At 34.3% G+C, this 22,320-nt stretch overlaps 3 protein-coding genes across 3 annotated transcripts; 1 reads left to right on the top strand and 2 right to left on the bottom strand.

Moving 5' to 3' along the window:
- Nucleotides 1-381: 381 nt before the first annotated feature.
- On the top strand, nt 382-1,983 carry LOC145582396 (zeatin O-glucosyltransferase-like). Its single transcript, XM_081639395.1, has one exon. It carries the CDS (start codon nt 397-399, stop codon nt 1,819-1,821), a length of 1,425 nt encoding a protein of 474 aa, XP_081495521.1. The 5' UTR covers nt 382-396; the 3' UTR covers nt 1,822-1,983.
- An 813-nt stretch (nt 1,984-2,796) lies between these two features.
- LOC145583252 (uncharacterized) lies at nt 2,797-6,661 on the bottom strand. Its single transcript, XM_081640446.1, has 2 exons — nt 5,469-6,661; nt 2,797-3,104 (listed from the first exon to the last, which is right to left on the bottom strand). Exons 1-2 carry the CDS (start codon nt 6,486-6,488, stop codon nt 3,009-3,011), a joined length of 1,116 nt encoding a protein of 371 aa, XP_081496572.1. The 5' UTR covers nt 6,489-6,661; the 3' UTR covers nt 2,797-3,008.
- Nucleotides 6,662-10,239: 3,578 nt separating this feature from the next.
- Nucleotides 10,240-21,948, bottom strand: LOC145582395 (transmembrane emp24 domain-containing protein p24delta7-like). The gene is made up of 4 exons (XM_081639394.1): nt 21,642-21,948; nt 19,114-19,323; nt 10,804-10,880; nt 10,240-10,658 (listed from the first exon to the last, which is right to left on the bottom strand). Exons 1-4 carry the CDS (start codon nt 21,852-21,854, stop codon nt 10,514-10,516), a joined length of 645 nt encoding a protein of 214 aa, XP_081495520.1. The 5' UTR covers nt 21,855-21,948; the 3' UTR covers nt 10,240-10,513.
- Between the last annotated feature and the right edge of the window lie 372 nt (nt 21,949-22,320).

The following is a 22,320-nucleotide window of genomic DNA, read 5'->3' as shown; positions in this document are numbered from 1 at the left end:
GGGCATAACTTTCCTAAATCAGTCGTTTTTTAAATTTATTACGCTTTTACATAAAAAAAATATTAAAAAAAAACCTATCTTTCTCATTACATGGTCTCATAGTGTTTTACTGTACTTTTTTTTTTTTTAACTCTCCAATAACCCCCCTTGAATTTAGAGGTTCTGTTTAAAAAAAAATAATTTCAATTCAATAAAAAACTAAAAATCAATTAAGTTCAACATTTGGAAAAAAACCATTCAAACTTTTGATTCAATAAAGTCATAATAATTGAGGCTGCGCCGCCAATGGCAACAATAAATTTCTTTGTGCGCACTGCAAGCTTACAACAATTAGGATCAACCTTCAACTCTTCAAGTCCAGCCACCACCAAAAAAAAAAACAAACATTCACTGAAAATGGAAGGACAAAATTGCAGTGAAACTGAAAATCAAAATCCACAAGTTGTAGTGGTGATGGTGCCACTTCCCATGCAAGGCCATCTAAACCAACTCCTCCATCTCTCTCACCTCGTTACCTCTTTCGGGATACCGGTTCATTTTGCTGGATCCGCGACCCATAATCGCCAAGCAAAGCACCGTCTCCATGGTTGGGACCCTGATAGTTTAACTAAAATCCATTTCCATGACTTCCAACTCCCTCCGTACACCTCACTTCCGGCTCCTTCTAAGCCCGCCCACTCTATTCCGTATCCTACGCACCTCTATCCACTTTTCGAGGCTGCTGCACAGCATCTCCGTGAGCCTGTTTCTCAACTCGTGCATCAACTGTCAACTATGTTCAGGAGAGTCATTGTAGTTCATGATATTGTAATGTCTTCAGTAGTCCAAGATGTAATATCTATCCCAAATGCTGAGCTCTACTGTTTGATTCCTATTTCTGCTTTTACCCTTTTCTTTAATTTCTGGGAAAAATTAGCTGAGAAACCTTTTCAGCTAGATTCAACAGATATCCCAGAATTCCTTCCCTCCAATGAAGGGTGCACTCCACCAGAGATAGCCAGGTTTTCGACAAATCAAGTTAAATTGCTGAGGCCGGAAACCGGATGGATCTACAACACATCCAGACCGGTAGAGGGCAAATATGTTGAATTGTTTGAGAAGCTATCACCAAATGCTGAGAGAAAACATTTTGTACTTGGACCTTTTAATCCAGTAGAGTTTAATAGCAGAAGTGGAGAACAAAGACATCAGTGTCTAGAATGGCTGGATGATCAAGAGCAAAATTCGGTGATATACGTATCTTTTGGATCATCAACATCACTGAGTTACGAGCAGATCAGGGAATTGGCAATAGGGTTGGAAAGAAGCGGGCAAAAGTTTGTATGGGTAATTAGAAACTCTGATACAGTTGATGTTTTTGCAGAAGGTGAGAAGAGAAGACCTCAGCTACCAGAAGGGTATGAAGAGAGAGTGAAAAACAGAGGAATTGTGGTAGCAGACTGGGCGCCACAGCTAGAAATTCTAGCCCATCCGTCAACAGGTGGGTTCATGAGTCACTGTGGGTGGAACTCGTGCATTGAGAGTATCAGCATGGGAGTGCCCATAGCAGCATGGCCTATGCATTCTGACCAGCCAAGGAACACTGTTTTGGTAACAGATGTTCTAAAAATAGGTACACTGGTGAGGGATTGGGCACACCGTGATCAGTTGGTAACGTCAAGCACTATAGAAAACGCAGTTAGCACATTGATGGCTACAGAGGAAGGACAGCAGATGAGGAAAAGAGCAACTGACCTTGGTGATGCTGTTCGAGGATCACTTGCTAAAGGTGGTGCTGCACATTCAGAAATGTGTTCTTTCATAGCTCATATCACCAGATAATCATCTAGCTAAACATGCTTCAGCAAAAGAAAACATGGATAATTCTATGAGGACATGTTTATTCATCAATGAATGTTTTAATTTAGTTTTCTTGATCATGGTACTGGTATCTGGTAAATTAAACTCATAAAACGCCAGAAAGGTTGCAGTCTTTTTTTTCCACATTACTTCAATTTATATTTCTAACTTATGAAAGTGGACCTTAGATTATTGGTACAAAAATAAGGATGTACCTGTGCCTTGCCAAATTCTAAACTTTAGAAACCTACCAAATCCAGTGCTGATGCCGTATTCATATCATCATTGATGTACCATGTACCAGTGCATCAGACAAATCAGCACCTCTGTACCAATTCATTAGACAAAGGAGCTTTTAACATTTTAGCCTTTTAGGTTCTACAGTTCAGGTAGACAGTCTCTCATCCAACAAAGAATATTGACTGCATCATATGTATATCACCACTTCTGTGCTGCAGTGCCAATGCATCAGATATCTTAAATTTATAGTTCACGCAGAACATTATCTCATCAAAACACAGAATATAGAGTGCATCATATTCATATCCCCATTACTGTGCCAATGCATCAGAATATCAGATATCTTAAACTTATAGTTAATGCAGAACATTCTCTCATCCAAACACTAGATATTAGCCATATCGACAACAAGTTGTAGGTTGCAGCTATAGTCCTGATGTCCAAACTCAAAACAGTCAGCTCTAAGTCCACTGAGGATACTCCTGTAAACAGGAAGCAAGATTTGTTCTGCAACTGTATACAGACTAAAGTTACACAAGAACCATGGCCTGGAATACTAAAGTTTTTCTTTTTCAAACGGGCTAGTTTTAGACCTGAAATTCAAGGAGTATACCGCAAAGATGATCACCATTTGTTTCCTTTGTTACTGTTTTCATGTTCTTGAACAAGTAATAGAAAGAAAATAGAACCAGGAAACTGAGCTAAATTATGCTTCAATAGACCAAAACAACATAAACTCCACTCAATAGAAAACACACAGGAGTTTTGTTTTAGAAATACATAATAGAATAACACAGGCCCATTGGCCATCAAACAAGAATACATAAAGCAGCAGGTATGCTACACGCCAATCACTCTCAAAGCCTCAACCCCTTATTTTAGTATCAAAGGATAGAGATGGGGGAGATTAACTTAGATGATAAATCATATCAGTCCTCATCATGGTGCCTGCGCTGGTGGTGGTGATGATACTTCTGACGACGCTTCTCATCATCATCATCAGAATCATTGTCAGATTTGTGACCCTGCCAAATTTTATACAATAAAATCATGAGTACATGCCATATATGAAAAAATCCAATACATTGTTTAACTAAATGTTACTGACAGGATTGAGATTCAGCCATCTAATTTTGCAGTCATGAGAGGAAGAAAGAATAGATACAATCATACCACATAAGTTTAGCTCAATATTTAGCATGTTATCCAAAATATATCAAGTACTAAACAATTAAGATTCACCAGAATAATATTTTATCCTTGTTATGGCCACATTTTTTTCAACAAGGAGAATTTAGTTTCTTCTGATGTTACTAAATGTAAAATTCATGCATTTTAATCTCTACATTCAAATCATAAGACACAAAAGGCAGTTTTAAGCTTCACCAAAATATGTGCAGAAGTGTTTGCTAAATCACAGCAAAACTTTTAAGTACAGTTATTATATTATGGAAAAGTCCACTACCAACCAAAATTACTTTGTACTTTTTCCGTTTCACAATACATGCATCACTTTGCCTTTTGAAACTATTCAAATACCAACTTTGACATCGTTTTATGACTAATATGAAAAGTAAATATCAATATTTTAATTGTTGAAGGTTAATGTTAATTATATTTTCAATATATAAACTATTAATATTTTTTTCTACTATATAATTGAAGTAATTAATTATCAAAGTTATATCGTGGGCAAGCTTAAAAGTCAAAATGGTGCATCTATGGTAAATAAAGGAAGTATATTTTTTAAAAACGTGACAACTTTTTCTAAACATTCTGAAATACAAAACTACAAGACAAAGGAACTAATAATTAAGTGAAAAATTTGAAAATAACCACCTTTAAAAAACCACTATCTGATTTTAACTACTTTCATTTCTTTGTATTTAACCACCTTTAAACAGAAAAAATTATAGTTTTTAATTTCAGACTAGTGAATCGTGAGTGGGGCCTAACTTTTAGGTTCCGGGGGGTCATTTTTGCCCTTAAGATCCAAATTGAGCTCAAAATTGTAAGAAGAAGAAAAAAAGCAACAGAAATGTCTCATTTTAATTGCTAAGAAATGTGTCAATTTGCGAGTAAAATTAATCGATTAAAGTTTTAGGGATAATTTTAGTCCTTAAGACAAATCAAGCTAAGAAATGTAAAAAAAAGCAACAGAAAAGCCTTGTTTTGCACAAAAACCATTAAGTGGTGGTAAAAGCTACGAAGTATATTCTTTTACTTTTAATGGTGGTTTAATAGGGAAAAAAAAAATTAAAAATTAAGGGGTTCATTTTCAAATAGTGGTTTTTTAAAGGTGTATATTTTTAAATTTTCCTAATTAAGTTGGAAAAAAAGACACAAGGAACCTTGCACATCCCAATGGGTGTGCACCACAAGCTGCCTGGAATCATAGATCAAAGTGACAAGGAAGCAAGGAATAAATATCTCAATAAATAGAAATAGATGAATTTTAAAATGTGGAGAAGCAGCTGAACTGCTGAACTTTAAGATCACCTCAGGAAAGCAAAGAGTGAAGCTGAAGTTTTCACTTTTTTTATCCTTGGTGAAAAAGGGCAATTGTATAGAACCTAGCAGAATCACCATGATACAAGACAATGACTTTTAATTACCACATACATTGACTACGCCATACAAGACCCTTAAATGTTAATCATATAGGGGCTCTCATCCAATCCCGAAATTAATAGCTTAAAAATATTTGTTCTGTACCAGTGATGGGGCAAAAAATTGTCAGTGTCTCAACTCTCAAGGAGATGTAAACTAGGGTGTTAAGGAATTATAAAGAGAAAAATTAAAAAAGGCACAGCCTGTGAACAAGGACATGTTCATTCATCAAGACATTCCTTGAGGACACTCAGTTGTCACCATCCAATCCCATATTAAAATGCAAACACTAGACTAGCCTGAAACTGCTGGTTCCCTGACTTCCCTCTTACCAAAATATATGGTCCATATCATGATTATAGGATTAGCATTTTCATACTACATTCAACTCTATCATGTGTGTTTGGCCACTAAGTAATGTCTATTCAAGGCATTCAACTTTGCTATGATACTACATTCATCAATCGCTAACTAATTAAGGTTCACGGCCAAAATTCTATTCATGTTCTATATTCTACATCAATGCTCTTAACTTTGGTAAGTGATTCGACTGAGCTACCGAACTACATTCTAACAACAGCTCAAGACTTAAATTCTACGAGATATTGACATTTAAATACTGCCATATCCTTGATCATGTATTATATGCAGAACCATGATCGAAATCAACCATTTCTTTAAAATGTAAGAGATCACAAGATAACACAGGAACAAAACCAAAACTGAATTCACAAACACAAAATATATAATCAGAAACTTAGAGTAAATGGGCTGCTTACATATTTCTTGCGGCCATAACCTTCATCTTCATCATCACTCTTTCTTTCATACTTAGGCTTCTCATACTCAGTCCTACCATAAGATGATCCACCATATCCTTCTCCTTCCTCCCTTCCATACTTAGGCTTCTCATATTCAGTCCTTCCTCCACCATACCCAGATCCATATTCTGGAGCCGGAGCTTCATATTCAGTCCGCCTCCCATACCCAGACCCATATTCCTGAGCCGGAGCTTCATACTCGGTGTTTCTCCCATACCCAGACCCATATTCTGGAGCCGGAGCTTCATATTCAGTCTTTCTCCCATACCCAGATCCATATTCCTGAGCCGGAGCTTCATACTCAGGTTTCCTTCCATACCCAGATCCATATTCAGAAGTCGGAGCTTCATACTCGGGTTTCCTACCATACCCAGATCCATATTCAGAAGTCGGAGCTTCATACTCAGATTTCCTACCATACCCAGATCCATATTCAGAGGTCGGAGCTTCATACTCGGGTTTCCTCCCATACCCAGATCCATATTCCGAAGTCGGAGCTTCATATTCAGGTTTCCTCCCATACCCAGATCCATATTCAGAGGTGGGTGCTTCATATTGAGGCCTTCCACCATATTCTGAGCCACCACCTATCCCCTCACCTTGATGATAACCAGGTTGGGGAAGGTGGGGCTGATACCCCGACCCGCTTCCATAAGCGGGAGCGGGTTGGGGTGTACCGCCGTAAGTGATCGGCGGGCGAGATCCAGGGCGGGCATAGCTCTTGTACTCCTTCTCCTGAGCCTCCTCGCCGTAGGCTGATGGCTCGGCGTAGGATGAGTAATGAGGACGATCGTAGTCAATGCCTCCGCCATCGCTGCCGGAGGAGGAAGGAGGGTAGCAAGTCTCATGGGAAGGAGGGAGAGGGCGGCCGTAGGTGAGTGCTTGGTCGTAACCTCCGCCGTAAGGGGTTGGATCGTATTCTTCGAAGTCATCGCCGTCGTAGTCTCCGCCACCGCTGCCTCTTGGGTAGTACGACATCGTTTGTTGGGGTTGATTGATTGGTAATTGAGATCTGGTAGTATTTTTCTGGTTTTTGTTTTGAAATTGATTGGACCTTTTTGAAGGGTGTATAAATAAATAGGAGGAATGTGAATGAGAGTTGTATGATTTGTAATTTTTGTATGGTGCGGAGAGTTTTTCTTTTTTCTTTACATTTTTTTCCTCCTTTACCAAAAATAAATAAATAAATATAAATATAAATAATTCCCTCAAAAAAAATCCTAAAAAAAAAAAACCCCTCAAAAAAATATATACATAAATAAATAAAAACTATATTTTCTTTAAAAAAAAAAAAAAAAAAAGGAAAGTCAACTATGTAGTGGCCTCTACATCTCTGCTTATTAACCACTTGTGCCCAAACAATGCTCGGCTTTTTAAATTCTAATCTTTATCTTTCTATATTCAGCTAATATAGATTTTCTTATGTGGTTGAAACATTAGAAAGAAGAATTCACAAACGAGGGACAATGTGAGTAGAACACACCCTTACTATGAGAGAAAAAGTTACGTAAGGCCTTGTTCAATTCATCTTAAAAAAATAATATTAAGTAAAAATAATTTTAGTTCAATAGAAAGAATTTCAATTCATTAAAAATAAGTTCAATTCAGTAAAATCCAGTAATTTTAAAGAAGAAATATAATAGAAAAGCAATAAAAATAATTTCAGTTCAGTAAAAATAATTTAAGTTTAGCATAAATAATTTCAACTCAGTAAAAATAATTTTAGTTTAGCAAAAATAAGTTGAAGTGAACGGTGCCTAAGTGGTTATTGCTTTATTTTACTATATAAGTCTTGTTTGGAATTAATACCTTTGGTTTATAATTGATGACACGATAAAAAAAAAAAAAAAAAAAAAAAAAAAAAAAAAAAGAAACAATATGATACACTTGTCAATATGTTAATAATCTATTTGAACAAAGTATACGAATAAGTGTATTGGTTTGACTGGAAGTTTGGAACTTTTTAGCTGTTGAAAAATCAATCCAAGTGCTTGTTTAATTAACCTTCAAAAGTGTAGTAAATAGAAATTCATGAAAAATTGCAAAAGGGGTGGTCATTTGGTTGACAATGAAATGTGAAAATGGGGAAATAGAAAATCATGAAAATTTGAACTTCTCACAAAACCTGAAGAAATATATTACCACATCCCGTTTAGCCAATCAAAATTCATAGGAACTTCAAATTCTCATGTTTCAAACGAAACAATATTACAAAATTCCTAGGAATTGTAAGTGGGGAGTAATTTCCCATGTGATATGATTCCTATAGGAATTTACTTTTCATATCCCCAAATCTACAAGTGGTCCGAATCATATCGAAAATAACCAATATGGTCTAGAGACTAGATATTTAAAAAAACGGTTTTTGGTTTAGTTTGGTCCAAAACTCCTTAAAATCAATAATAGATCGAATCGGTGTTTTTTAAAATTATGAATAACACTTCTAGAATGTTTAGTTTACATTCAATATGCTATATACTTTTATATTTTTGAGATATTTTAAGTTAAAGGGTCAAAAAGTTTATAAAAAAAAAAAAAAAAAAAGTTAAAGGATCAAAATAGGCATTAAACACTCATTATTTTTCTTATACTTATTTTCTATTTTTTTTTCATAACACTAATAAAATATCTAAAAAAAAAAAAAAAAAACCCTATAATTAATCTAATTGGCAAGACTACAAAAATAATAGGCTAAGAGATCTCTTTAATAAAACCTGTTAATTTGCACCAAAAAAAAATAAAAAAAATAAAAATAAAAAATGTTAATTAGACGACGGAATTCTTTGATTAAAAAGATCAAATATTACTAGTGGATCTTTCTACTCATCGTTACAAACATTAAATAGGTCTCTTTTATATTAAAATTGAATGTTTTTAAGAATATAATTATCTTATAAACTAGAGATCACTTATAAACGATGACAAATCCCTTTTTCTATATATTATAGAGAGAATGTTATTATGCAAGACACGACATAGGTTTCTTTTGACCTCTTACTAGAGGTGATCATTGACCAGACTTTGCCTAAAAAATCGTCCCATTTTGGTTCAAGCATTCGAGTCAAGTCAGGCCAAACTTCGAGTTGAAACAGCTGTGCCCGAACCCGCTAAATTGGTCTTAAAAGAAAAGTTTTTTTTTTTTTTTGGGGGGGGGGGGGGAGGAATCGGGTTGAGCCAAAATTTTAACTAAAAGTCGATTAGTATTTAAATAAGTGAAAGTGTATATAAAGGTATACTAAGAAATAATGTAATTAGAGGGGAATGTAGAGAGAAAAATGTAATGTAGTTTATAAAGACAAGCTAAGAAACACTAGCAATGCATTCACAATGTTAGATAATTATGATCAACAAATTTGTATTTCAACTTTTGTTCAATTTGCTTTGTTATAGTTTTATTTTTTTTAGTACTTTGTACTCTATGTTTTATAATCTCTAATGATATGATGGGGTTGAACATTATATTTATGTTGTAAACATAGCCCATTAGAATTTTTAGAAATGTTTGTAGATATGAAGGGGCAATTTTTATATATATATTTATATAATCCACAATAAACCTATAAGGCCCTGTTCTTTTGATTTTTTAGGCAGAGCAGAGCAGAGCAGAGTAGATTAAATTTCAGGATAGCCGAGCCGAGCAAAGCCGAGCCGAGCAGAGCAGATTTCAACATTATTATTAATACTATTATTAATGTTATTATTATTAATGTTGTTGTTGTTGTTGTTGTTGTTGTTGTTGTTGTTGTTGTTGTTGTTGTTGTTGTTGTTATTATTATTACTATTATTACTATTATTATTATTATTCTTATTATTATTAATACAATTATTAATGTTATTATTATTAATGTTGTTATTATTATTATTATTATTATTACTATTATTATTAATACTATTATTAACGTTATTATTTTTAATGTTGTTGTTGTTATTATTATTATTACTATTACTATAACTATTTACTATTACTATTACTAAGTGCATATACCATTGATTTAGGTGAGTGAAAACATAAATACATGTATACCATATTTAACATATGTTAATAGTAGAAAGATAAAAGACAACTGTTTACTTATATTTATTTCACAAAAATTTTAAAATAAAATGATTTAATGAGTAATAATGATTTTACTTATAAATTTGTCTTAATCATATATTTTATACCCTAAATATAATAATGATATACAAAGTACTACTTGAAAACAAACTCTTTTTTTTAATTCTTAAATTGTATGGAAAGATTTGAAAAATAATCCAACTCAATGAACTAATAATCAATACCCGCATACATATAATGTTTCTACACATTGTGATTCTAATATCAAATATTTATAAAAGAAATTGTTATTAATTGTTATTATTATTATTTATTTTTTTTGAAAGAATTGTTATAATTATTAGAAATTATTAATTAATAATATTATTAAATATTAATTCTTAATAGTTTGAATTATTAAATATTAATAATGATAACTATTATTATTAATTATTATTATGATTAATAAATATTAATTATCATTAATATTAATAATTATTAAAATTATTTTATTAATAAATTATTATAATTATTCAAAATAATAAATTATTATCATCAATACAATATTAATTATTATTATTATTGAATATTAATTATTATTATTGTTATTATTAATTATTATTTGAAAATAGAGTAAAGTAGAGCATAGCAGAGCAGAGCATATTTGATTTGAGCAGAGCAGGGCTCAACAAAGCAGAGCAAAGCAGAGCAGAGCAGCTCTAAAGAACGGGGCCTAGGTGTCTTATGATTAGAGAAATAAATTAAATCGCGAGAATCAAATAAAAGTAAAGAAATATTAGACAATTAATTAGATGAGTGTGTTCAAATGTTCGAAAAAACTTGTATTGCACATAAAAAATTATGATTGGGCTACATGTTTTTTTAACTTGAAAAATGAATAAAAAAAATTAAAAAAAAAAGTATATAAAAGGTGTACACCTCCTCATACATTGATTATAAAATTATATTAAAGAAGTTTCTTCCTCTCAAAATATGATTTAAGATGCCACAACTGTAATACAGCTACAAATAGGACAAGGATGATTGAAACTAAACTGAAGGTTGCCATCTTTGATTTGGTAGATTTATTCAATAGTTGCATTTCTTCTTCCCTAGAAACACCAAAACAAGAATGAATAGAAGAATAATTTTATTCAAATTTTTTTAAATATATTTTTTTTAAGATTAAAAAAATAATAATAAAAAAGTTAATTAAGGACAATATGAGAAAATGGAAATATAAATGTTAGCTCTCACCTTTCGCGAAGGTAAAACATCTCCTCATGTATGGATTTCACAGTATCGTACAATTTCCTTAGCTCAACGTCCACTAACTGCAAAGGAGGTAGGGAGAGTTGTACCAAAGACAAGTAAGAGTTACATGTTGTACTTTGATTCAAAAATATTTATCAAATTCAAGTTAATTACTTAGGGATGAAGAGCAAATATATTATCTATTGTATCGATAACCTAACTTATACATGCCTTTAGGACCAATACAAAGGTTATGAGAAGTGAGAGCAACTCCATTTGAGATGCACCTCACATATCATACTTAATAGTTATGGCATTATATAGTCTCGTTATTTTTTATCAAAGCAATGTTATTGCCCATTTCCTTATTTCCTACACCATTACACACACTAGTAGAAAAAACTAAATAGGAAGCCCCAATTGGCAAGCGGTTTTTCAAATCCGCTTCGAAAGACCCAATTTTTTTTTAAAAAAAAACTCTTGTTTAGAATGGCAAGCGGTTTTGGCGTGAACCGCTTCCCATTACAAGTATTGGCAAGCGGTTCGGGGTTGAACCGCTTCCCATTTGTTATAATGGTAAGCGGTTCAACCCCGAACCGCTTGCCAATTCAAAAAAAAAATGCGGGAAAGATTGGGCTCAATTCCTTAGTCAAAATTTTCGGCAAAATTTCAATCCCCCCAATTGAAACATACATGCAGTAGCTGCTCTCTCCTCTCTTTCACTCCCCTCTCTTTCTCAGCCATACTCCTCCACCACCACGCCTCCGCCGCCACCACTCCTTTCACTCCCTTATCTTTTTTTTTTTTCGCGGGTTTGTATGTAAGTAGCTGCGAATGGACTGTGCGAGCTGAGGGTTGCTGCGTTCGTGTGGGTTGCTGCGCTCGTGGGGAGGTGTTGCTGGTGGTTGCTGGTGTTTTCGTGGGTGCAGTGGCTGGTGCCTGGTGGTGTGCGTTCTGATTTTTCGCCCCACCACCACACCTCTCTCTCTCTGCCCTAATTGAAGCTACTACCTCTTTCAAAGGCACAACAATTAACTCTCACTCTCAAATTAGGGTGAGCTCTTGCTAAACTTTACTTCAATATGTATTAATTGTTTGTTTATTCCAAACTTTAAAGTTAGGGTTTCAAATTTAGTGAACACATTTATCTTAATTGTTTTATTAATTGTGATTTTTTTCCATAAAGTATGTTAATTGTTACTTTAATTGTTTAAATTTAGTGAACACATTTAGTTAACATGTTAATTAGTTTGTTAAATTTGGTTAGTAAATTATAATGTTTGAATGGATTGCTATGAATGAATGAATGGAATGTAAACCTTAGTTTGATTTTAGGTAATTTAATTAGCAATATATGAATGAATGAACTTGTGTATTGTTAGTTGAATGTCATATAAATGCAAATTATTGAATGCTTGCATCATCATTTGCCTAGATACCCGTTCGAGTCTTTCTCATTAGGAGAAAGTCTTGAATAGTCCCCGGTTGGGACTGTTCTTGGACGTTTAATCTCACTTAGGTAGTGAATGTATGTCTCTTTTTCGATTTTAAGGAAATCTCGGCTTATCATTTTCTCACCATGTTCTCTGGGTGCATATGTAGGTAAGTAATTACCTACATTGTGTACTTGGAGAACTGGGGGAAATGCTGCCGGATTTTCCTTAAAATTGAAAAGTTGACATACCTTCACTAGTGAGATTAGACGTTCAAGGATGGGTTAGGTTGGAGTGATAAGGACCTTTTGGGAGCATTCATTTTTACGCGATATGGATGAATTATATGATATATGTACTTTGATTAACATAATTCATGTTACATTTATACATTATTTGAAATGTGTCGGTATATTTAAAGGCAATTTAAAACGACAATGGATCGCGGTTGGATGTATGGTAGACGTGATACATTCGAATTCTTTAATGGGCTTCAAGAGTTTTGCAAGAGTGCTTCACAGTATCAGCTCAGTACGGGTGAAAATTACCTTTATTGTCCTTGTGTCAATTGTAATAATGTCACAAGGGTCGATAGTGTTGATACCATCATGGCTCATGTACAATGTCATGGGTTTAGGCCTCAATATCATGTGTGGGTTTGGCACGGTGAAAAGGGATCGTATAGAGAGAATGTTGTTGGGAATGAGACGCATTGTAAAAGTGCCGAGATTCGTGTGGAAGAGGAATATGGGAGTGATGATGATGGAGATGGGGATGAGATCGAAGATGTTGGTTATGATCACTTGGATGAGATGATGCGTGATGTTGAAGGTGAATTTGGTGACCGATCTGATGTATTTGACTCATTATCAGAGGCTGCCAAAAAGCCTTTGTATCCTGGGTCCAAAAAATACACAAAACTCTCAGCCGTGCTAACACTTTTTAATATTAAGTCGAAGCATAACTGGAGCGACACTAGTTTTACTTCTTTGTTGACTGCGTTATGTGACATGTTGCCTGATGGGAATGAACTTCCTAATTCCTACTATTATGCAAAGAAACTCATGTGTCCATTTGGTTTGGAATATAAGAAGATACATGCATGTCCTAATGATTGTGTTCTGTATCGAAATGAATATGAAGAATTGGAGGAGTGTCCACGTTGCGGTGAGTCGCGCTACAAGCAAACAAGCTGCAATGTTGGTATGAATGGACCTCCTGCCAAGGTGTTGTGGTATCTTCCCATTATTCCAAGGTTAAAGCGTCTATTCTCAATACCAAAAGATGCTAAGAACTTGAGATGGCATGCAGAGGGGAGAAAGAAAAATGGTTTGTTGAAGCATCCGGCTGATTCTCCACAATGGAAGAACATCGATATGAAGTTTAGGGAATTTGGTGATGAAGTTAGAAATTTAAGGCTTGGGTTGTGCACGGACGGTATGAATCCATTTGGCACTCTTAGTACCAAACATAGCACATGGCCGGTACTTTTAGTGATCTACAACTTGCCTCCGTGGTTGTGCATGAAACGGAAGTACATAATGCTTTCACTTTTGATAACGGGGCCAAGGCAACCTGGAAACAACATAGATGTTTACCTTGAGCCCCTTGTTGATGATTTGAGAAAGATGTGGGATGAAGGAGTTTCCGTTTTTGATGCCCATAAGAACGAGATGTTCATATTGCGTGCTGCCCTTATGTGGACCATCAATGATTTTCCCGCATATGGCAACTTGTCCGGGTACAAGAACAAAGGGAAGAAAGCATGTCCCATATGTATCGATGACACACCAAGCGTGTACCTTCACAACTGGGGCAAAGATGTGTACGTGAGGACCCGAAGATTGCTTAGGCGCGATCACCCATATCGTAGGCAAAAAAAGGCCTTCAATGGGAAAGTGGAAGAGGGGGTTGCACCTAGGGCATTGAGTGGAAAAGAGGTTTATGCTAGAGTGAAGGGTATACCATGTGTTTTTGGTAAAACAACGAAACCAATAGACCCACATGCTCTTTTTAAAAAGGAATCAATCTTTTGGAAGCTTGAGTACTGGAAAGAACACGATGTTAGACATTGTCTCGATGTGATGCATATAGAGAAGAATGTTTGTGATGCAATTGTTGGGACAATTATGAACATTTCTGGAAAAACAAAGGATGGAAAGAGTGCACGATTAGATTTGCAAGCTTGGGGGGTTCGTCCGGAATTGTGGGTTAACACAAAGGTAGTGAAGGCAATGGTAAAGGAAAAAGGGAAGCGAAGATGGTGGACAAAAACGTAAGGGGAAGCGCAAGGACAAGGCCACGGGTAGCTCAAAGAAGAAAGTTGATGGAAAAGGCAAGAATAAAAAGGTTTATTTACCTCCAGCTTGCTACACATTGTCAAAGGAAGAAAAACGAAAGTTTTGTGCTTGTTTGTATGACATTAAAGTTCCATCTGGGTTCTCGTCAAACATGAAAAGATTTGTGTCCTTAAATGGAGAATTGAAGTTGACAAGTATGAAATCCCATGATTGTCACATGATGATGCAAGTATTCCTACCGATTGCAATTCGTGGTATTTTACCGAAGCACGTGAGAGAAGTTATTACAAGCCTTTGTTCGTTTTTCAATACTATATGCAGCAAAGTGCTTGATCCCTTTACACTTGATGCGCTCCAGGCGAATGTTGTTGTAACTATGTGCAAATTTGAGATGTATTTTCCACCGTCACTTTTTGACATAATGGTGCATTTGATTCTTCATTTGGTTCGAGAGATTAAGTTGTGTGGTCCAGTCTTTATGAGGTGTGTTCTCACCGGTTCAGAGCTTAACATTTCCATTATTCAAGCGTTCATGAGGTAATGCAATGCTACCATTCCTAATGATATTGTTTTCTTGATATTTCTGAATGAAAACAATGCAAATACTAATAATTTTCCCACATTACTCTTATGAAGGTCACTACAGGTGCTCATTCTTAGTAAACCCAATTCTCAGGCTGCAGTTGGGTGGTTATGCCCCGAGCAGACCTCCGAAACCAGATGCTTACATAACCCTCGTGAGGTGGTAGATTACCTTGCGCGGAGTTTGAAAGAATCAACGCATGCGGGAGACAAGTTCATATTAGCCCCATGCTTTGAGGAGTACGTTTAAATATGTCATAATTTAGTTCTTTGTTAAGTATATATGTTGACGTCTAACACTGATGGATTGTTATTTGGTGAAAATATATATGCAGTTCTCATTGGAGCCTTATGGTGGTATGTGTTGCTAATAACACAATCTACTACTTTGATTCAGCTAGTACTTGGCCACCACGGAAGTTGCTAGTGCAGAACCTACTGAATGGGTAAATATTGATTCCTGTTGTTGAATATCCTCACCTAAGTTATTGAGTATTTATGTTTCTTACTTTGAACTTATTTTCCTAAAGTGTTATGAAGAAGCTAAATTGTCGTTCTGTTGCGGGTCCAACGTGGAAATATGCAAAGGTAATGCTTTGAACAGTGCTTTGTTTAGTAAACTTGGCTTCGATTATGGCTATGCATGACTAGATTACCTTTGTGTCATGTAAGTGTGCGCAACAAGACAACGGAGTTGATTTTGCCCTATACGTGATGAGGTTTATGTTTGCCATAGTCAATTGTTGCACGGAAGTTCAACACGTTGAGGAGGTATGGGTTTTTTTTTTTTTTTTTATTCTCCAGATCAATAATTGCTTCCATGGCAGCTGCAGCAGCCACGGCAACAGCAGCAGCAGCCCAGGCAGGTGCCCAGGCAGCTGCTGCAACATGGCAGCAGACCAGGCAGCTGCAGTAGCCACGGCAGCAGCTCAGGCAGGTGCCCAGGCCGCTGCAGCAGCCACGGCAGCAGCCCAGGCAGGTGCCCAGGCCGCTGCAGCAGCCACGGCAACAGCCCAGGCAGCTGCAGCAGCCACGGCAGTAGCCTTGGAAGCAGCAGCAGCAGCCCAGGCAAGTGCCCAGGCAGCTGCAGCAGCCACGGCAGCAGCCCAGGTAGGTGCCCAGGCAGCTGCAGCAGCCACGGCAGCAGCCCAGGCAGCTGCAGCAGCCCAGGCAGGTGCCCAGGCAGCTGCAGCAGCCCAGGCAGGTGCCCAGGCCGCTGCAGCAGCCACGGCAGCAGCCCAGGCAGCTGCAGCAGCCACGGCAGCAGCCCAGCTAGCTGCAGCAGCCATATGGCAGCAGCGTTGGTAGCAGCCCGGGGAATGTGGTAGTATTTTATGAACTTGGTGCGTAAATGAAAGTGAATTTGCCCATTGTGGTAAAATTTTTTGAACTTGTTGCATAATTGATAGTGAATTTGGTAATGAAGTCATACATGTCATATTTGGGCCATTTTGGGTAAATTGCGTCCTAAAACTAAGTAAATTGTTATTTTGATGTGATTTCAAACCTTATACACCTAAGACTAGGTAATAGTGACATTTTATGAGAAAGAAATAGTCCATTTGATAAAAAATGTAGAAATTGGGCAAAGTAGTAGTCACATATGCCTTATTTGGGCCATTTTGGATGAAATCCGTCCTAAAACTTAGTAAAATGCATTTTGATGGGATTTCAAGCCTTAAACTCCTAAGACTAGGTAATATTGACATGTTATGATAAAGAATTAGTGCATTTGATAAAAAATGTAGAAAATGGGCAAAGTAGAAGTCATATAGGCCTTATTTGGGGCATCCATGGATAAAATGTGTCCTAAAACTTAGTAAAATGTTCTTTTGATGTGATTTCAAGTCTTAGACACCAAATCCTAGGTAATATTGACATGTTATGATAAAGAATTAGTGCATTTGATAAAAAAATGTAGAAAATGGGCAAAGTAGAAGTCATATAGGCCTTATTTGGGGCATCTTGTATAAAATGCGTCCTAAAACTTAGTAAAATGTTCTTTTGATGTGATTTCAAGCCTTAGACACCTAAGACTAGGTAATATTGACTTGTTTTGATAGAGAATTAGTGCATATGAAATGTAGAAAATGGGAAAAGTACAAGTCATATAGGACTTATGTGGGGCATCAATGGGTAAAATGCGTAATGCTCTTTTGATGTGATTTGTAAATGGCATAATGCTCTTTTGATGTGATTTGTAAATGGCATCAATTAGTCCTAGCTAGCTAATTATTTTAATTTTTTTATAATAGTCAAGTGTTATATATATAATGTTTGTTTTTTTTTTCCTAAAGGTTTGCGCGATTCAAAGGGAAGACCCGTTAACAAGCAAAGAAATCGATGAAATTCGTGACATGTGGGCTTATTTCGTGACATTTGATGGCATCTATTAGTATTGTCGGAGTGGGTGCACACACACCAAATTAATTAGTGAGCTTGAGTTTATTAGTTATTAGTATGATGAACATTATTTTAGTTAGTATATGTTTTTTTTTTATATTAACATTAATTATGATTAGTACGTAGCTATTGATGGTGTTATATATCTTTACACATTTTGTTGTACTTACATATTATTGTTAATTCAATATTACAATGATGTTACTTTTGATATGATATATATATGTAATTTTTATTTCATGTTATATTATATTGTATTATTATTAATAATATTAATATTAATATTAATAATAATAATATTATTATTATTATTATTAATAATATTAATATTATTGTGACAGGTTCCTATTATAATTAAGACATGACTATTTATATTAAAACAGGTCACTAATTATATTATTTACAAATTAATAATAATTTTGGAAAAAAAAAAGAATGGCAAGCGGTTTAGGTTCAGAACCGCTTCCCATTTGAAGATAATGGCAAGCGGTTTGGCGCCAAAACCGCTTGCCATTACAATTGACATAAGAGTATGTCATGTGTAATGGCAAGCGGTTTTGGCGCCAAACCGCTTGCCATTCTCATCAAAAGGCAAGCGGTTCTGAACCGCTTGCCATTTAAATGGTCATTGGCAAGCCCCCCATTAGGGAGCGGTTCAAAACCGCTTGCCATTGGGGGGTTTGAACCGCTTGCCAATTTGTTTTTTCTACTAGTGACACTGTTGGTGAATTTTCAAGCCCATAGTATTGTAGTTTATACTCAATAGTTTGTCATCACTCATATTACAATGGAAGGAATTTAAAAAATCACTAGAAGAAACACAAATAAGCTCTGATACCATGAAATCTTATAAGGTAAATACATGCATCCATAAGATATTATTCAACAAGGAATACAATTGTTATATAAATGGCATAGTCCTAAAATTAAAGGATAATATAGAGCTTATAAATATATATACTAAAAATGTATAGGATCTTGCTAACGAGCGCCCCGGGGCGTTAGATAAGGAATAATTATATTGGTTGAAATAGTATTAAGTTAGGAATACATGACAAAATTACGCATTGCTCGGTGTAATTAATGTTAGTTTTACTCTAATATTTCCACTTTTAATTCTCTTATCTAACGTCTCGGGAGCGCTCATTAGCTTTTACCAAATATATATTATCAGATTTTACAAAGCTACAATGACTTATAACTACCTAACACCTTGGAAAATATTATCTCACAAATTGACAACTAACATTAACATAGGCAAATAAAACACCTTGTTATGGAGGCCCTCATTGCACTTACAAATTTGTTTACAAGCAACTATGATAATGATTAATACATTATGCCTTTTAGTGAGTTCCACTAAATATGTAAAGTACATCACAAATTATTAATTAATCACAAAAAATTAAATCATATATATACTTTCATATGTAGATTGGATTTTTATTTTTAGTTTTTTATTTTTATTTTTTGTATTAATAACAAAAATAATTGTACACTCCTATAAGCGTCAAATCAATGGTAAAATTGTTTAAGCTAAGGGTACGATAATTATACAAGCAAACTCATGTAGGAAAGGAAAGAGGGAAACTTACATCAATTTGACCTTTACGTGCTACATTGTACCAATCCCTAGCATCAATCCCTGTTTTCCATTCAAAATCAATTAAAATTTTGGATGGAGGATTATTATATGGAGCCCAAAAGCAAGTCATATAATCCCCAGTTTCGGCTGCTGTGAATGCAAAGATGCCTGATTCTACTACATCTTTGTAGTGGTAATGGTTGCCTCGTGGTGATGTCACCTGCATCAAATTTACAGGTGTTTTGAAGTAGGTCAATGACGAAAAATTAGGTCAATAGTGGGAAACCGATTAGATGTAGTATTTTACAGCATTGTACTCTTTATTAGGCAATTTTTAACAACATTTTGTCAATTAGGTAGTTTCTCAACAAATTTGTGTTTTATCAAGTAGTTTATGACAAAAAATATTAATAAAAAGTTGAACTGAACTGAATTAATTAAACTGAAGTGAAACGTTTGAACCAAAAAAGTTTTGCAAAAAAAGAAAAAAGTATGTAGTATAGATTAACAATTTGCCACACATTATGTGATACAAGCAAGAACCGTTACTCCCTGAGTCACTTATATAATTTAATCTTTTTTTTTGTGTTAATAACACACTTTATATTTTTTGAGTGACACTTTTTTTTCTTTAAAAAAATATTACTATCTCTTATGTCATTTTCTTCACTTATATGTTGAAAAAAAATATATATCCTCTTACATAACTTTTTTTTCAATAAATTATTTACTCCACTATATCAAATTAGATGGTGCACTCGGATGCACAATATTCATGATGGATCTAGTGAATTTATCAACCTATGTTATTATTAGATTATGCCTTAAATCAGTTTATCCCCTTCGAATTGAAAATAAAACAGTACACCAAGGTGCACCATGCACATGGTGCACCTAGAAGACGGAAAGAATATATTGTTGTTTGATAAAGAACATAATTATATTTGACAAAGAACATACCTATATATGTTTGATAATATGTTCTTTTATGCTATACAAAGAACGTACAACATGTTTTTAAGGTTTTAATAATACAAAGTATGTTATTTGAATTTGGCTCGCATGTTCTTTGAATTTGACTCAGATGTTCTTTGAGGTGATGAGTGACGCACAATTTCTATTTTTTTTTTATTATCATAATCGTATTAATTTTTTTTATTTATTATCGTATGTTCTTTGAATTTCATCAGTGTGTTCTTTGGTTATGAATTATATGTTCTTTATATTATAACTTATGTTCTTTCCACATATTTTATTTTTGAATTTTATTTGAAAATGAAATCTTAAATTATTTTTAGTTGAAAATAATTTTACAAAGAGAAAACTAAAATTATTGTGGAAAATTGAATTTTTGGAGGCAAAACTTTATTTGGGGAAATGATATCTTTGGTAAAGATTTTTTCCGTTAATGTGTAATTTTTCATGAAATTCTAATAAAGTTTTTATTATGTTGTTTTTTTAATGTCTTTATGTTCTTTAATAATGCATGTTCTTTTTCAAACACCAGAATGTTTTTTTTTCAAACATCTGAATGTTCTTCTCGCCTTTTTATTTTTTTTTTGTTTAATCGGGTGCACCATGCATTACCTTCGAATAACTATCACCATGCTCTCTTTGTTTTTGAGCCTACCGTATTTTAATTATTAGGAATTAGGATCTTTTACCAAAATGGCTAATTTGACAAAAGTATTTATCAAAATGGCTAATTATAAAATTTAATTCCCAAACTAGATAAATTAATTGATTTGAAAGGATATTATTTATTTCTTATTTCCATTGGACCATTTTAGTAAATACTTTTATCAAATTAGCCGTTTTGGTAAATACTTTTGTCAAACTAGCCGTTTTGGTAAAATATATCTCACCCTATCATTTTATGATAAAACTTTATATTTAATTCCTGAAAATTCATTTTCTATTACAATTGTTTTTCATCAAAATAAATGGAGTTTTAGTGTTGCAATAAAGTGACCATAATTTTGTTTCAAAAAAAAAAGTACCATAATTGACTATCAGAAGTACTTGTGTGGACCTGGTCCACAATAATATTATTGTGGACCCGAGTTTTATACACACGCAATTGACATTATATTGAACATAGTGACCCTTATTTTTAACATAGTAACCTTATTTTTAACATAGTAACCTTTAATAAAAGTTGTATAACGTTTAATACTATTGTGAACTTGAAGTACGACGTTATGACCCTAATTTTAACATAGTGACCTTTATTATTTATATTGACCTTATAAAATATTTCATTAAAAAAATTAACCTCTTATAACCTATATATTACCAAAATGACTTTTATTTTCAACATAGTGACCTTCATTTTATTATAGTGACTTTTTTTTTTATTAATAAAACAACCATAATTTCTCTAATATTAGTGGTCCACAATAAATTAGTGTGAACCAAATCCATTTAAGAATTTGTAATTGACTATTCAAAAAAAAAAAACAAAGTTACCATAATTGAGGGTTAACCAGGTAAAAATAGTTTAAATTAAGAGAGAGAAAAGGAGGGGATGGTAATTACGCGAGCAGTGATGCGGTGATTGTCGGGAACAGGGTGACCATCATCAATGGGGCTTATAACCTTATACTTCCCTACTGTCATGGCGTCGTGCTTTATCTCTTCCGATATACATTTTGTTGCTCCCGATGACACCTCAAAACGCAGCGCTTCACTAACATTTGAACTCAAAACGACGCATAGCATTACAAGAATTTCAATTATGAAATTGGGCATGGTTGTCCTTAATTTCTAGGGTTTTTGTTTTTAATTTTTTTGAGGAAGATGATTGAAAAATGGTGATTTGAAGAAAATTAAGAAATTCAGGGTTAAATTCAGGTTATTCCGTGATGTATGAAATAATTCCATTTTTATTTGTTTATTAAGTGTTGAGTTAATAATTTTACCATTTTTATAGGAAGTGGAGTTGAAGTTTTCATCAGCTTATGTTATTGCCGTCACCATAAGGTTCGCTTACTAATTTCTGTTGCTTTTTAATGGTTGTAGTTTGATAATTGTGTGTCATGTTTTAATTTGTTAATTACTGATAATTGGCGCAATTTGCGTGATTCATTTGATTTCATGGTATTTCTTTTCAGAAAATGGGGAGAATTGAGGGATAAAGGAATAAAAATGTGGGGAAAGTGTGAATGTTGGCCCCACTTGACGGAAATTCCGATGGATTACCCAAAGAAAAACTTGG

Source organism: Chenopodium album, chromosome 15 (assembly GCF_948465745.1).
Source record: "Chenopodium album chromosome 15, dcCheAlbu1.1, whole genome shotgun sequence".
NCBI classification, from domain to species: Eukaryota; Viridiplantae; Streptophyta; class Magnoliopsida; order Caryophyllales; family Amaranthaceae; genus Chenopodium; species Chenopodium album.
The sequence above is the reverse complement of the archived record's forward strand: the minus strand, read 5'-3'. Positions and strand labels throughout refer to the sequence as shown.